A 16678-nucleotide genomic window follows, 5' to 3' on the forward strand; every position below is an offset into this window, starting at 1 on the left:
GATGTGGATAGCGATGGATGTGGATAGCGATGGATGTGGATAGCGATGGATGTGGATAGCGATGGATGTGGATAGCGATGGATGTGGATAGCGATGGATGTGGATAGCGATGGATGTGGATAGCGATGGATGTGGATAGCGATGGATGTGGATAGCGATGGATGTGGATAGCGATGGCGATAGCGATGGCGATAGCGATGGCGATAGCGATGGCGATAGAGATGGCGATAGAGATATATATATATATATATATATATATATATATATATATATAGTCCTGTGGCAGTTGGCAGGGATGCAGAGTGCCATCTAGCTATAGGATGTTTATATTTGGGTGTTCTTTTAACATCTAGGACCTGTCAGTTTCTAAGTTAGTAATGGTTCACGTAAAAATGCCTTTTAAAGTTGTTATAATAAAGTTGGTTGAATTTTAATTACCGCCCACTGGCAACAGTTGCCATGAGGGCGCGTCTATGTAGACCCAGCCGCCTGCTGCAAACGTCACCTGAGGAAGGCGTGGTTTTTCGCCGAAACAGATAGTGACGTAAGGTGGCAGAAGCTAGGCGCTGCTCTCCCCGGACGGTCGTTCCCTAGTGTCACCATCCACACCGCCAGCCCTGGCCAGGCTGGATTAGGCTGAGAACAACCACCGGACGATTTGAGCGAGAAACGCCATACAGCTACTAGACATTGTAAGTCTAACTATTTTAAAGTGTGCAAAGTAATACTTGGTTAATGCACCATCGGAGCGCTCTCTGTCTCCCCCCTACCCTCTTGTTTCTACAGTAACTGGCCCCATCCAGCAGGGCCGGGCCGAGGCATAGGCTGGAGAGGCTCCAGCCTCAGGGCGCAGTGTAGGAGGGGGCGCAGAATTCATTCAGCTGTCATTCCTAATTGTGTTTAAAGCAGAAAGAAATAAGAAAAGGGGATACATGGCAGTGACTGCAAGCCAGATAACTAGATATTAAGGTGTTGAGGAGGTTGTGGGCCCTGTGGCGCCTCTTAGTCTAATAGCAATCAGTGTGTGATGGCTGGGGGGAGGGATGGAGGGGCGCACTTTGGTGTCTCAGCCTTGGGTGCTGGAGGACCTTGTCCCGGCTCTGCCATCCAGTACAAGAGAGCCGCACCGGGTGCATTTAAAAAGGGCCATAACTAATCTGTTGAGCGCAAGTAATAACACTGTTTTTTTGGTGAGTAGAATGGTCAGACAAGCTAAGTTTGGCAACAGAGAGACAGTATCAGTACAGAAATCGGAAGGCAGAAGAGTAAACAGTAATCAGGAAAGGGGTTCAGTAACTTTTTGGCAGATAGGCAGAGGTACAGATTCAGTAAGCTACAGCAAAGTCAGAGTATAGCCAGAGTCAAACACAGGTAATCAATAATATACAATAATCCTAGTCTTGGTGTGAAGTCCTTGGTTTCAACACCTGGATCTAGTCTAAGGTCTGAGCGCTAATACGTAAGTATTCACGACAGCAGACTCCGACTGAATGGCAAACGAAGGCTTATGAGGAAGAGGGAGACTCTCAGCCACTCCCACCTCGGATTTCCATCAATCCGAGCGGCGAGAGTCATCCCTGACGTCAGCCGACCGGCAGGTCAGCTGCCGCGCCTTCTGTTAGCATAAAGGTCCTGTGTCCGCGCGTGCCTGTGCGAGACAGACCCCCTGTGAGCCGCAGACAAGACCGTTCCCGGCGTACTAGACGCCGACGGAACGGAGAACACTTGAGAGCCAGGGAGGGAGGCGGCTGCAGACACCCCCTGCGTGTCAGCAGCCACCGATTCACAAGTTGTTACAGGTGCAAGACAGAAGGCCAGTGGCTATAATACAGAGAGGTTAAAGTCAGAAGGCCAGTGGCTATAATACAGAGAGGTGCAAGACAGAAGGCCAGTGGCTATAATAGAGGAACAGCTTGTGGAGAAGTGCAGCTTTTACAGTGGACAGCAATATGCAAGGCTGGAAGCAATCCACCGTATGCACAAAACCTGATGCAAACGTGGGTTCACCTCTGTGCCTTCATCTGTTCTCTCCCAATCCTCACCTTTTCCTGCTGGCTTGCCAATGCTCACCATCCTATTCTCATAGACATCACCAAGCACACAGCATAGAGCTGGATAGGACTGCCCATCCAACTCTCTATGCTCCTTCAGTGGCAACCAGTCTAGCTCTGAGCAAGTAGTATAGATCTACACTCCAGGAGCAGTGAAGTCAGCATATGTTGAGCCTCCAGTACTTCTAAATTTATATTGATCAAAGCCATACAAAAAACTGTGCAGCAGGTGATTCGCAGCAGTTTCCCCTTACCCAATCCATAAAAATGACAGCCTTGCCCAATTGAGATTTTTAGATCAAAGGCCTTCGTTTTGTTTTTTAATTTGACGGGTTTGTCAAACTGAAGGTCTGAATACTTTGTGTAGTGTGTGGCTGGCTTCATGCATGGTTTTGAATTGCCTGAGGCTGATAATTTAAATGGAAACTCTGGAGATCCCCAGTACATCTCTTGCATCTTCTGTTTGTTTCCCCAACAGCAGCATAGTCTTGCACGGCCTGCTTACAGCAAACCTGAAGAGAAAATTAACTTATAAGAATGAATTGTATGTGTAATACAGCTATGGAATAGAACATTAGTTGCAAAGAAAAAAAAAAAAAAAAAAAAAAGCCTTGTTTTCCGGTACATGAATAGTTAAAAATGAGCTTCTCTGAGCTCTCCAACCCATTTGGGTGGAATATGGTCCTGTTTTCTAAAGCACTCAAGCCGTCTCTCACTGTTTCTTGGCTGTTTGGGATAATGTTTTACTGCAGGAAAGTTCAAAGGGACATTATTTCTGCTCGGTTTTATAGCTTAAAAGTCAATGTGGTTTTAAAACTGCAACAGTGGCAGTATGATGCAAATTAATATATATATATATATATCTCTATATCTATCTCTGAAAATACTACTAATTTTCTATTCGTTATCCCTACTACACGTACAGGTTTCCTTTAATCACTAGTAAGAAGTGTAGAGGATATGCAGTCTGATGGCCACTCCTTCAGTGCTGGACTAAGTAAAAGGTTTTTTTTTTTTGGGGGGGGGGGGGTTAGTTCAACCACAAATACTGCTATAGAAAGTGTGTCCAACGTGGTTACTAATGTAACATTATACCCTACAGTACAGTATGACCAGAGTTACTCATGCTGGATTTTCACATCTAAACAAATAAAACAAAAATGAGTGGTTTCTAAGAGCCTTATTTTTACAAGAATGTTCCTCTCACTCATGAGGGATTAAGAGTCAGGATACTAATTCAAATACACTTCTTTGTAAACATAAACCTTTATGCCAGCACGATTTTCTTTTGTCTAATCTAGTACTAGAACTGAAAAGGGATAGACCGACTTTCCGAACTACACCCACTATGAGGCCAGTTTACCGAGGTCTTTCCATGTGTTGTTCATTAGGACATCACAATATATGCATTTTCAGTCTTTACACATGGGGTTTGTTAACTGAATATTCAACTTACTCTGAAAGTTCTTGTTCTGTTATTTAATGTTGTTTCCATTTACTAGACTTACAGTATGTTTGTTTGGGCTGAAGTTCCTCTTTAACCAGTACACTACACTGTATGTAAGCATATTATGGTTTAATGTCCGGGTTGCAATATACAGATAGAAAAACAATGATGTAATCCTTAATAAAGTGCCAGGACCTAAGGTCTCGAAACTGCACCCAGTACAGATGGCACAGTATTCAAGTTTCTGCAGGGTCAGAATAAAGCAATTAATATTAGTGCAATTAGTATTAGTAGTCCTTTAGTGGTTCACCACATTCGTTCAGCAGTGGCATTCACTGCAGATCAAGTTGTCAATACTCCGTATGCCTTATTGTATCTAGCCCTCCTTCCTGTCAAAGAAAAATCTTGCCAAAAAGAAGGGAGTTAGACACTTTATTTTTTTTTTCAATTGTGTATGCTTATATCGATTTTGGTGCAGACTATTGGGTATTTCATTCCCCATACTCTTGGTAATGCCATTTTTGTTGTTTTGGGAATACTTAATTGTTTCTGGGGATTCTATCCCCTTCCTTCTAACCCTCCTCTCCTATTGTGATGCCCAAACCAAACGTCCCGCCTACCCCTCTCCATTAAACCCAACCTCCCTTTCCCAATGCCTACCCCTTACACTTAACTAATGCTACATACACACATGAAAGATTAATGAAAGATCACAGACCAGACCAATTTTACCCCCTTCCATGTAGTATGAGAGCATACTCTATACAGGCTATTCTATTGAGCTGAACTCCCCATCAGATAGAAATCTTTGCAAGATGCTGGACACAAAGATGCTGTACACATTCAAAAGTTCAGTTCCTGCAAAAGATGGATTCCTGGTCTGTTATCTGCAGATCTCATACACACCTTGTTTAACAATCCTCTTCAGATCTGCAGATGAATGTCCGTTAAGCAGGGTCTACACGTGCCGATCTTACTTATCAATCGACCCACTGAAGGATCAGATCCGACTGGACCGATCTCGCCGCGGCCAATTCACCGCTCGACCCCCGCTAGCGGACAATAGCGGTAAATCGAGCGGATGATAAGCGGCGCCGCCGCCGGGGACGAGCGTGTATCGAATCGGACGCAGCGGGTACGCACGGGGATGCGGAAGAGTCGATCCGGCGGCTAATCGAGCCACCGGATCGCTCCGTCTCGATGGGGCTTTAAACAAGGTGTGCATGAGGATCTGCAGATATCAGACTATAAATGCATTTTGCAGGAAGAGATCTTTTGCAGATACTGATCTGTTGTGTACAGCATCTGTGTGTGCAGCATCTTGCAAAGATTTTTATCTGATGGGGAGTTCAGCTCAATAGAATAGCCTGTGTAGAGCATGCGCTCATACTACATAGAAGGTGGTAAAATTGGTCTGTAATCTTAACTCTGTGCCCAAACTATGCACCCCCCAGGAACCTCCCATGCTGATAAACTCCCTTCGCCATAGTTTAGCTATAACAAAGCTGATGATTGCCAAGTTAACCACCCCTAGCCGCCACCACCGCCGCCGCCCCCCCCCCCCCCCCAAAAAAAAAAAAAAAAAAAAAAAAAAAAAAAACTTTCTCGCTCTAAAGGTACATATCTGATTAAAATCTAAGATTCAACATGCAACTGGAGCAGACAGAGATCCATGTCCACAGGGGTGTAGAGTATATTCTGATCTCCTAGCATTTATACTGTAAGTAGAAATTATTTAAAGAAAGTGAATACAATGAATAAATATCCCTTTGTAGACATTAATACTGCAGCAGTCCAAATTGTTTTGGCTTTAAACTTCCCCCTGCATCTCTTGCAGTTTCCATTACGCCTACAACGCTGAGGAATTTCAGTCTCAAGCCTCATATATACATTGTATTGCGAGTAGAAATAAAATGAATGAATGCTACAGCTGCACTAGGATAGACTGGGACAGACATTTTCCACTACAACCTGGCCAAACTCAACCACAATCATTTCTTCCTCTTGCTTACTCTTGTTTTCACCTCGCTGCTGTAAATGATAGGTCTATTTCTATATAACACACTGTCCAGGCACAATATGTAAAATGCAATATAGAGCAAGGACACGGGAACTGAATGTCTAGAAAGCGGTACATAAAATGCCCACCAAGCATTGTTAGTAATTGTCCCATAATCCAACCTCATAATGCTAGAAAAACTGAAGTTCATTGGGTAAACATTTTTTGGCGTCCAAAAGCCCTCCCAGAAATAAGGTTTCAGTCTGTACTTGTGTGTGGCTGCTCCATATTAAAATAAAGGGGGCAATTTAAAGAGGCACTCCAGTGAAAATAATGTAATAAAGTGCTTAATTTTTACAATAATTATGTATAAATGATTTAGTCTGTTTGCCCATTGTCAAATCTTTCCTCTCCCTTATTTACATTCTGACATTTAGCACATGGTGACATTTTTACTACTGGCAGGTGATGTCAGTGGAAGGAGATGCTGCTTGATTTTTTTTTTTTGCAGTTGCAAACAGCTGTCATTTCCCACAATGCAACAAGGTTCCCACAGTGTGATGTCAGAACCATTGTTCCTGACATCACACTGTGGGAGGAGTTTCACCACTATATCAGCCATACAGAGCCCCCTGATGATCAGTTTGAGAAAAGGAAAAGCTTTCTCATGGGAAAGGGGGTATCAGCTACTGATTGGAATGAAGTTCAATTCTTGGTTACATTTTCTGTCAACCTCCCTGGCGTCCAATTTCCCCAGGATTTCTGTGCAAAAAGTGATCCAATTACATTTTCATAATTGTTTTCCTGTAACTTGCCAAAATGTGTCAAGCAAGGGTCTAGTATGTAATGCAGGAGAGTATTGCATGTATGCACGCCATTACCATTTGCAGCATGTTTTGTATTGACGTGCATAACGGTCAATACCGCCAAGGAGGGTGAATGCATTTGCATCAGTGTCTGAAACGTTTATATGAAAAGCTGATTTTACCTTTTGTCAAGAAATTCAAACCTTCCAAAATCCATCTATCGCACATCCAAATACATATTTCAAGTGGAATGTATTCAGAATACTTGCAAAATGACTTCCCATTCAGAGTCCATTCTGTAAGTTTCAAGAGGAAGTGAGCCACTGCTGCTGCTCTGAGCACATGATGCTTGGCTGCCACACAGCAGAAACACTGACGCAAGTTAAAAAGTGGACCTGCACAGGATAGACGGAACGTAGAGAGAAATGCACATTGTATGTATGTAGAAAGTTTATCCTCTAATTTGCCCTCATCTGTGACTAATCACAAATTGTAATTTAAGTCAGCTGACTGCTATGTCAGATAACTAATTGGTAAACACAGGATGTTAATATGTCTATGAAAGCAGGAAGTACAAATCCTGCAATAAATCTGCAGTGTTTCTATCAGTTGTAACAAAGGAATGTTTCCTTTAAAGGTTATGTTGCAAAACTGCAATGGGGAAGGAGTAGCAGCTCTACCTTCTTTTCAGACATTACTACGTGGCAGCGAAACTACATCACACTGCAGTCTGGTTCTCCTCCGGCACCACATAGAACCATGGATTATATGGCTATAGTGCAGATCTCCATTGTGCCTCCCTTGCTCTAGATCTACTGCGGGGCACCCTACCTCGCGGCCCCTTGGCACACTCCATCTTAGATCAAGCAACTTAAGTATGGCAGTGGGTCCTCAAGTACTTCCCAAGTAATAAAATAGAACTTTTCCCTCCCATTTGGTACAACCCTAAACTTCCTGAATTTTCCAGTGTCCCAGACCCTCATCTTTGGATCTCAAGAGGTATAGTCTTTTTTGGTCAAATATTAGACAAAGGAAGGGTCCTTCCCCTTGACATTCTAACTTCTAAATTTGTGTCAACTCAGCTAACTCCCATTTAATTTCAGATACCTTCAGCTTTCTCATACCTTTAAGGCTGGTTTCACAGTGGGCCGTTAAAGTCCCACGTTACAGCAGCCAGTAACGCAGCCCAACTCACAGCACTGTAAAATCAATGTGCTGTTCACAGTGCACACATTGCATTACATAGTAACGCAGCAAGTTTAAACAAAGTGCTGCATGCTGTACATTATACTGGGCTAAGCCACGTTAGGCTGTTTGCACATGCTCAGTAATGTTGGAGGAGGTCTCCCCTCCTCCTCCGCAGCCAGCCACATAGCTAATTAATATTCACTGCACTGTGGTGACTCATGGTGGGACTCGTAGTGTTGTCCGGATCATGAACGAATCGTTCATTTGATCCGGATCTTTTTTGTGAGTCGAATCATCCGGATCACCACAATGAAAGATTCAGTTCACAGTGGATGTCTGTCTGGAAGAAACAGGAACATACAGAATGTACAGTACAGGGAAAGTCCTGTCCTGCTAGTCATTTAACCCAGTCTGCTTCCCTAGTAAAATGATTCAAATGATTCGGTTCAATGATCCAATTCAAAATGATCCGAATCCTTAAAAAGATCCGGACTTCCTATCACTAACCTGCAGCGGCTGCTTTGAGAGCTGCATAACGTCTGACGTCCAACTTCAACACCACCACTTCATAAATCTGACGTCCAACTTCAACACCACCATACGTTGCGTTAGGGGCATGTTATGCGACCATAACGTCCCCTAAAACGCAACGTCTTGGTGGGAAAGTAGCCTTAAAGCCCAATTTGGGTCCAGCCCTGTTAATACCTGCACATCTGCCATCCTAGACACTATTAAAAATGGCCAGCACAAACATATGGTTGGTGAGGTCTACTCGATCCTCATTCAACATAAGTCTGATATCTACACTACTCCCTCTAGAAATAGGTGGATTGAATGTGGTCTCACGGTTAATGATGAAGTCTGGGGTGATATCCTTCATACAGTTAGGCTAGTTTCCCCTGTGTAAGAGAACGTCTTACTCAATTATACATCATCCATCAAGCCTACCTGACCCCCCCTCAGACTTGCTAAATATGACTCAAATATCTCTTCTTCCTGCCCTAAATGCTAGTCCTCTAATTGCCCTCCTGTCTCAGCTTTTTGGAAACAGTACAGTTCCTACATGATAAAATGGGATGTCCTATGAAAATGGACCTGGCATCCTCGGTCTTATCACAGACGATTCCATCCATAAACATACTAAACTATTCATGACAATCTCTATTTCATGCTAGGCAAGAACTAGCTCAAAAATGGCTTTCAGCTGAAGTCCCTACTCTTCAGAACTGGATATCTAGAATTAATCGTTCTCTTCCATACAAGAAGCTGTTTATCTCCACAGAAAGGCTTCAACTAAGTTCCACCTAGTGTGGGATAAGTGGATCGAGAGAATTTCCAACCATTAGTTTCACTCATGGGTATTCCACAGCGCATTTCCACTCCATTTTATGCGGACTAGAGACAGCAACCAATAGAGAGTTCACGGCGCTTCCAGCAGGGAGGAGGAACATCGGCGACAGCTTCCGTCGCTTCACTAATCCCTCTTCCGCGTGTGTATGCGGAGGGACCTGGCGACGAGCTGTCACGCACACGCTCCCGTGTGCTAGCGACAGGTTACAAAAGTAGCCCGTGAGTATGGGCCATAAGGTCTGGGGATTTTCCGGTCCATGGACCCAAAATTTCAAACTTTTATTCCCATAGCCACTGTTTTATCACTTTGGCCTTATGGCACGGTGCTCCACCATGCTGGAAAAAGGATTGTTCTTTATCAAAAATGGTTCTTGAATGGTTGGAAGAAGTTGCTGTCTGAGAATGTTTTGGTACCATTCTTTATTCATGACTGTGTTCTTGGGCATAATTGTGAGCGAGTCCACTCCCTTTGGATGAGAAGCTGCCCCACACACTTTTCATGCAAAGCAATGACAACTGCCAACCATGGGTACCTGCAAGGAAACCTGTGCAGAGGAAGAACAAGGATTTCATGCTTCACCCTCGTTTTAAAGCATCTAGTCTGCTGTTCTATCAGCATGACAGAATGATCTCCAGCCTTATGCTTTTCAACACTCTCTCCTATGTTAGGGCAAGTGCACACCTAAAAGCGGTAGCGTAGTCGCAAATGCTCAGCGCTTTTAAAAGTGATTTTTCTAAGCAATTCTAGGAATGTGCCTAGCAATTTTCCATTTATAACTAGTGATTTTTGGAGCGTTTTTGTGTTGCACTTTTGGGGGTACAGTACAGCTGCTAGTGTACTGGTTTTGTAACAAAACCGCTTGGAAAAATCTCTCTGATCTAGAGCTTTTCAGAGTGATTTTCCACTTTCCTATATTTAACATGGAGACTGAATCGCCTCAGAAATCAGCAGAAATGTTGCAGGAGCAGTGTTTTTTTTTTATTTTTTTTGGGGGGGGGGGGGGGGGGGGGAAATCACATCACTGATGTGATCCATCCCATTCAAATACATTAGCCTAGATCTATTTAAAGCACTAGCATTTTCAAAGCGCTCTTAATTAGTGTGCACCAGCCCTTAACAATAAGATCAGGGAAAGGATTTCATCAGGTCCTTTAGTGGCAGGGCTGAAGTCCAGTGATTTTGTGTGTGTGTGTGTGCGTGCGTGCGTGCGTGGGGGATGGTTCTAAGGTTCCTGGTATTACGTTTATTTGGCATTGAAGGACTTTGCACACTCTTTAGTACATTCTGGATTATATGTAACCTTGCGTTAACATTACCAGCACCTTTTACTTGCTGAGCCACAGGAGAGGTTCTAAAGAGTGATCAGATGAGTTGCAAATTGCCATCATAAAAACAGAAGCAGCAAGCTGTGAAAACCACTATTTGTACCACTCACAAATCTTTTTGCCCATGACTGTACAGAAAGACACACCTTAAGGATCCAGCTAACTCTAAAGCTGCGTTAGAAAAAGAAAAATCTTGGGCTGAGGTGGGTTTTATAGGAAAATTTCACTTTTGTTGTGGAAACCGGCAACCAAAAGGTGAGCCCTGCTCACACATGGAGAATCCAGCTGCTACCTCATAAGGGTGGTAAAAGGAACAGGTATGTATATAGAAGTAGAGTGCTGTATGTTACAATGTAATAAGTTAGTTGGCGATTTAGAGAAAGGAAAAAATGTCCATCTTTGTTGGAGAGAACAGTCTGTAGAGACAATTGTATGTTAAGCATGTGGAAGCAATCAGCTATTTGTGTTTGTTCTTCTCATCACAATCACAAAAAGTCTCAGTGTCACCAGACGGAGCCAGCAGCAGCAACACGGTGTTAAACTGAGGAGCAGATGGAACGTAAACCATTTGTGTTCTGGGCAGTTCAGAAGTGTGCTTCAGACCACTAAATTAACTCTATGTTCACATGCCTGGAGACCCCAGGAGATTGCATGCTGGCACCTTCGCGCTCACATTTCAGGCAACAAATGCTCCTGGAATACTGCAGCTATTTTATATGCAGCTTTGTCAGGACTAATTGTGTGGCGAGAGATCTCAATCACTGAAGGCTTGTGGATTACAACCTCTGCCAGCCTCCTGACAGCACTCCTGTGGTGTCCCAATGACTCCTGCCAAGTGTGACTCTGCAGTGAGCAGGCTGCAATATCCTGGGGCACATGTGTGACTGCATTGATTGGCAGACACCATGGTAAGAATGCTTCTCGGGGTCTCACAAAGCACAAAGCAGATGTCTGTATGCATACTTCCCTTTATCGGATCCTCTGTCCACATTACTTCATAGGAACCAGATGTTGCCGTTTAAACATTATACTTTTGATTTAAAACGCACACACACAAAAAAAAAGGATAAAATAGGTTAGATCCAATGAGAAGAAAAGAGGGGGGAAAAAAACAAAAAACAAAACCTAGAGCAAGCTAAAGGTCTCTGGGTTTTCAAATGTTTGCAAAAGGAAACTTCTGTAGTCGCCAAAGAAAATTGAGGTGGTCTGGGGATTTCTGAAGATGCCTTCCTGTAGTTTCATGCTTTAACTCACATCTAGATAAATGTTGTACTAATCAACAGAACAGTAAAATAAGGGCCATCTTTTGCCCAGTCGCCACCTGAGGCCTGGAACCCACTACAAAACGCTATCGCTAATCGCAATCGCTAGCATTGTGTATGAGCAGTTTGTAAGCGATTTCATAAGAGTTTTAGGGAGCGATTTTAGAAAGTGTAATCAATTTGCAAGCGGGTGTGTAGCAATTCACGATTAACGTTTTAAAGTGCGATTGGTCCTTTCAATTATTTTTAAATTTTGTTAGTGTACATTAACTTTAAAAAACGTTAGCAAAATCGATCTGTGCAAGTTTTGATGAGCGATTACGCCAGTGATTATATACTTTACATTGAAGCAGAAAGGTAACAAAATGCTACATGTCCTGCGTTTGCGATTTTGCTAATCGCAATCGCTTCTGTGGAATTTGCAAAATACCATTTACATTGGCAGAGTGTTTAGGGAAATCCCTAACGATTTCTCACGCTCCCTAAACAAAAAAAACAAACAAAAAAAAAAAAATCCCTCTAGTGGGTTCCAGCCCTATGTTTTCTAAAGCCTTTCTCGTCACAATTCTTATTCAACACAAGATGATGACTCAATAGAACCAAATAAATAAATACAACTGCTGGACACAATTAAGTTGATTGCTCAGAACAATCATTCTGCAACTTGTAATGAGTAAATTTATATTGGAGCCTAACTGGTTGTTATGGGGAGCAGCTCACAAGTCTGTGCCCCAGCTTTCCTAAATTGGCTTCAAGAGTATGGACCAGGCTCATGGAGATAATATGGGTTCCTTTGATCTGCTGAATATAAGGGAGGCCATAACCCACAAGTCAAATAGAAAAGAAAAATGTTGTTTCACTTAATGTAACCAGCTAATAAACTGCATGTGAGGGGCTCACCGGCAGTCAGTCAGTCTCACAAAAAAACAAAACCCTGGTTTTACTCACATGAAGCCAGCAGATTCACATAACATAATATTAACAGTCAATAAAAGGGATTGTTGGGTTCCACAGGTATGTGAAAGAGCCTCGAGATTCGTGACCCCAGAATGAAATTGGCCTTGTAGCTTTAAAAACCATGTGCGCGACTTGATTTTCCTGGGACAAATTATCTTCACTTTATGACGAAACATTGTTTAACGAAACTATGTTTAACATGTAACCACCCATTGCGATTGTTCATTCTGAACTACAGTCATGTCAGATCACTCAGATCCCCATAGACTCCTGCTGCAGTTTCCGCAACCATGTAAGCAATCGTTTACCTGATCGTTCATTTCCACGAGCACAAGCGATAAGAGAACGAGATCAGGCCAGAAGGTTAGGGGAACGGTCGTTCATTGGCAGAGAGATCCCCTATCCATCTGGCCGTGGGTACTTCGCTTAACAGTGGATACAAACATCCTAAACAATGACCGCACATAATGCATTTTATTATGTGGAGACACACTGGTGGCATCTTAACCTGCCTAATTATTGGGATCCTTTTAAAGTGTTGGATAAAGAAACAAAGTTCAACCAAGAACTAAAAAAGTATGGCAATGCGGTCATCACATGTCTTATGTCACTACCGTACACTTAATTGGTTCGCCATACATTGATAAATATACAAATAGGTAAGCGCTTTGAATACATGCCACATTTATACTAGCACTATTTTAATTGTGTATTCAGGGCAGAATGTGGTTAAAATATGAGCCAGTTATTAGGCAGAATCAAGTTCCATTGCGTTCCGTTCCTGTCATACAGCGAACACAACGCTTATTGTTAAGCCACAATGGTGATGCAATAAAAAAGCTTTTCTTCATGTTTGAAGTGGTGCCGACCTCTTTGCTGTTTTGATACAGCGAACACAACGCAACCTCCCACTGTGAGCCTAGCCTTAGGGATGGTCAATGAGAAGTAAATTGTTCAAGTTCATACAGGATTACCCAAATTTTATATGGACCAATCGAATTCCAGCAAGTTGGCAGTTGGTCAGTTTTCAGGGTGCATAAATCTGCAAACTAGATTTGTATAATCCTGAATGAACTTGGAATAATTTGCATCTCATTGACCATCCCTTGTCTCCATGGTGTTTGAAAATTGGGAGAGCAGCAGCAAAATGTCCCGATTTATAAAAAGTTACCTTACCTGAGCAAATTCTCCGGCTACTCGGACATAACCAGCAACCTCAGAATCAGTTTTCCGAATTTTCCAGACTGATCTTTCAGCTTTTTTGTACTCCTCTAGCCTGGACCAAGGTACAGTTTGCAGAAATCTTTCAGTAAGTGGAGCTGCGACGATTACATCAAGCTGACCACTATATAAGAGAACCTGATGAACAAAGAAGGGTTTTTACTTACAGCATACACTCACTCCATTTATATATATTTAGAATTTTTTTTACCAATAACAGGACAGAAAACCGACAAAATCAAGGAAAAAATGATCATACGTGTTAGGGCGAATTTTATAACAGTAGACAATGCAAGTACATTCTGGGGATCTGGCATAAGACCTTTATTAATGTACGCAAGTTCTTCACAAAGTTCGAGAAACGGTTTCAGCTTCAGTGGTCTGATTGTCAAAAACCTGAGTGCTTCTTGCCTTTTTCATGATTGCTAACTCAGTAAAGGACCAGCCCTTAAAGGATTGCTATCATATAAATCCGGCATAGCGGGGTCTGAACACTCTATAACAGTAATTATAGATGGACGGTGTTCCTTGAAATAAATCAGAGCACTCCGTATATGGTTTTATATAAAAAAAATTGTATTTGCTTATCATACAGCATGTATACAAAATATGAACAGTTACAAGTAGTGTTTCCTTCTAACAGTATTCCATCTCATCAAGGCTTTATAGCCAAGCGATCATCAATCTTCTAAGTACATTCAAAAAAAGAATAGAACAGTTGTGTTATGTAGAATAAGATCAAAAGTAGTCTCATCTGTATCAATAGCTGTGTATATAATAGCTGTGTAAAACTTGTAGTAATCTTCTTAAAGAAATAGCATAAAAAATAGCTTCTAAAAAAAAAAAAACTTCTTGCTAACATCTTAACAAAACAATGCTGAAAAATTAATAAAGTAAATCACCAGAATATTAAGCATATTACCCCTTCTCGGTCATTTCTTCAGCATCTAGAACCACGTGTGGGAAGGTAGCTTCTGCCTCATGCGTCTTCTCAGGAGATTGTTGGGCTTCTGCAAACTATGAGCTTTCAGCTCCTACTTTTATAGGGATAGGAAGCAATATGGCTGCCTAATCTGGAATTTCCCTGAATGCCAGGTTCTGATTGGCTAAAGCTTCCATGCGTAGCTCGCTAGCTTTGACTTTTAAAATACCCATAACACTTTTTGTTTTGAATACCTTAATTATCTTAACTGTGATAATCTACGTAGGTTTGCAATGTATACACATTTAATCAGGTAGTTTGACACAATTTATTAAAAATGGACGTCACCAGCCATCTTGTCTGCTGGCTGCCCCAGACATTGAGACTATACAATGTCATTCGTGACGCATTTCTGATAATATCTCCTTCTGCTAATTAGTTTTTGGAATGTGTCTGTACTTTCCCAGGTCAGGTTGACACTATAACACTGTACACGGACCTGTAAGAGCCTTCAGCAATTTAGGGCTTATTGAAACATACAGGGTTTCTAATATACTTATTTAAATATAAAGCTTATTATATAATTCTTAAAACAATCAGAAGATATAATTGTATATTAAATCTTAATATAAAATCATGTTCTATATACTTGTCTTTCTTATAAAATAAATATAATAATGTCAACCGGCAGAGGTCACTATCTCATAAATAACAAGCAGTATTAATTATATAAGACTATGAAACCGCCAGGTGGCATCATTTGTCCTAAATACGGGATAATAGAAAAAACCTATTGACGTTCCAGAATTTTTGATAAGACCTCCTAACCCAAACATTCAGGTGGAACGCTTCTAATGTGTTTTGAAACTGTCACTGCAAAATTCACCATTTAAATATATTTCAAAGTAATAGATTCTATTATATATGGTTTAACAATAATTATTTCTTTAGTTAAAAGGACTTTATTGATTAATATTTAAATTGATAATATTTATGTGTAATTAATGAGCAAATAAGATTGCTGCAGTAATGCGAGTTTAACTTGCTTCCAGTCTTTCCACAGTATGCTTATCTTGACCTTGGCATTTGAAAGATGCCTCTAACAAGAATGTTTTGACTTCTTGTAGCTAGAATAATCTTATAGGCTTCACAGCCTGGAAAATGCTGAGATGTCAGAGAGAAATATAAAGTACTCTAACTTTACAGTTCACAATGAAATTTTGCATAGAACATTAAAACTTAAAACATACATATGACAGCTTTTCCTGCATACAGTGAAGGAAATAATTATTATTTGACCCCTCACTGATTTTGTAAGTTTGTCCAATGACAAAGAAATGAAAAGTCTCAGAACAGTATCATTTCAATGGTAGGTTTATTTTAACAGTGGCAGATAGCACATCAAAAGGAAAATCGAAAAAATAACCTTAAATAAAAGATAGCAACTGATTTGCATATCATTGAGTGAAAAACGTTTTTGAACCCTCTAACAATAAAAGACTTAATACCTAGTGGAAAAACCCTTGTTTGCAAGCACAGAGGTCAAACGTTTCTTGTAATTGATGACCAAGTTTGCACACATTTTAGGAGGAATGTTGGTCCACTCCTCTTTGCAGATCATCTCTAAATCCCTAAGGTTTCAAGGCCGTCTCTGTGCAACTGAGCTTGAGCTCCCTCCATAGGTTTTCTATTGGATTAAGGTCCGGAGACTAACTAGGCCACTCCATGACCTTAATGTGCTTCTTCTTGAGCCACTCCTTTGTTGCCTTTGCTGTATGTTTTGGGTCATTGTCGTGCTGGAACACCCATCCACGACCCATTTTCAGTTTCCTGGCAGAGGGAAGGAGGTTGTCGTTCAGGATTTCACGATACATGGCTCCGTCCATTTTCCCGTTAATTCGATTAAGTTGTCCTGTGCCCTTAGCAGAAAAACACCCCCAAAGCAAAATGTTTCCACCCCCATGCATGACGGTGGGGACGGTGTTTTGGGGGTCATAGGCAGCATTTTTCTTCCTCCAAACACTAATGCCAAAGAGCTCTGTTTTGGTCTCATCAGACCACAGCACCTTCTCCCAGTCACTCACAGAATCAATCAGGTGTTCATTGGCAAACTTCAGACGGGCCTGCACATGTGCCTTCTTGAGCAGGG

General features: G+C 41.7%; 1 protein-coding gene across 1 annotated transcript in view; it reads right to left on the reverse strand.

Moving 5' to 3' along the window:
- Positions 1 to 16678, reverse strand: part of CPVL (carboxypeptidase vitellogenic like) — a 151193-nt gene that overhangs the window by 26659 nt on the left and 107856 nt on the right. The window contains 1 exon segment of the mRNA XM_068238669.1: positions 13563 to 13745. Coding sequence (XP_068094770.1) covers positions 13563 to 13745 — 183 coding nt within the window.

Source organism: Hyperolius riggenbachi, chromosome 5, assembly GCF_040937935.1.
Source record: "Hyperolius riggenbachi isolate aHypRig1 chromosome 5, aHypRig1.pri, whole genome shotgun sequence".
NCBI lineage: Eukaryota > Metazoa > Chordata > Amphibia > Anura > Hyperoliidae > Hyperolius > Hyperolius riggenbachi.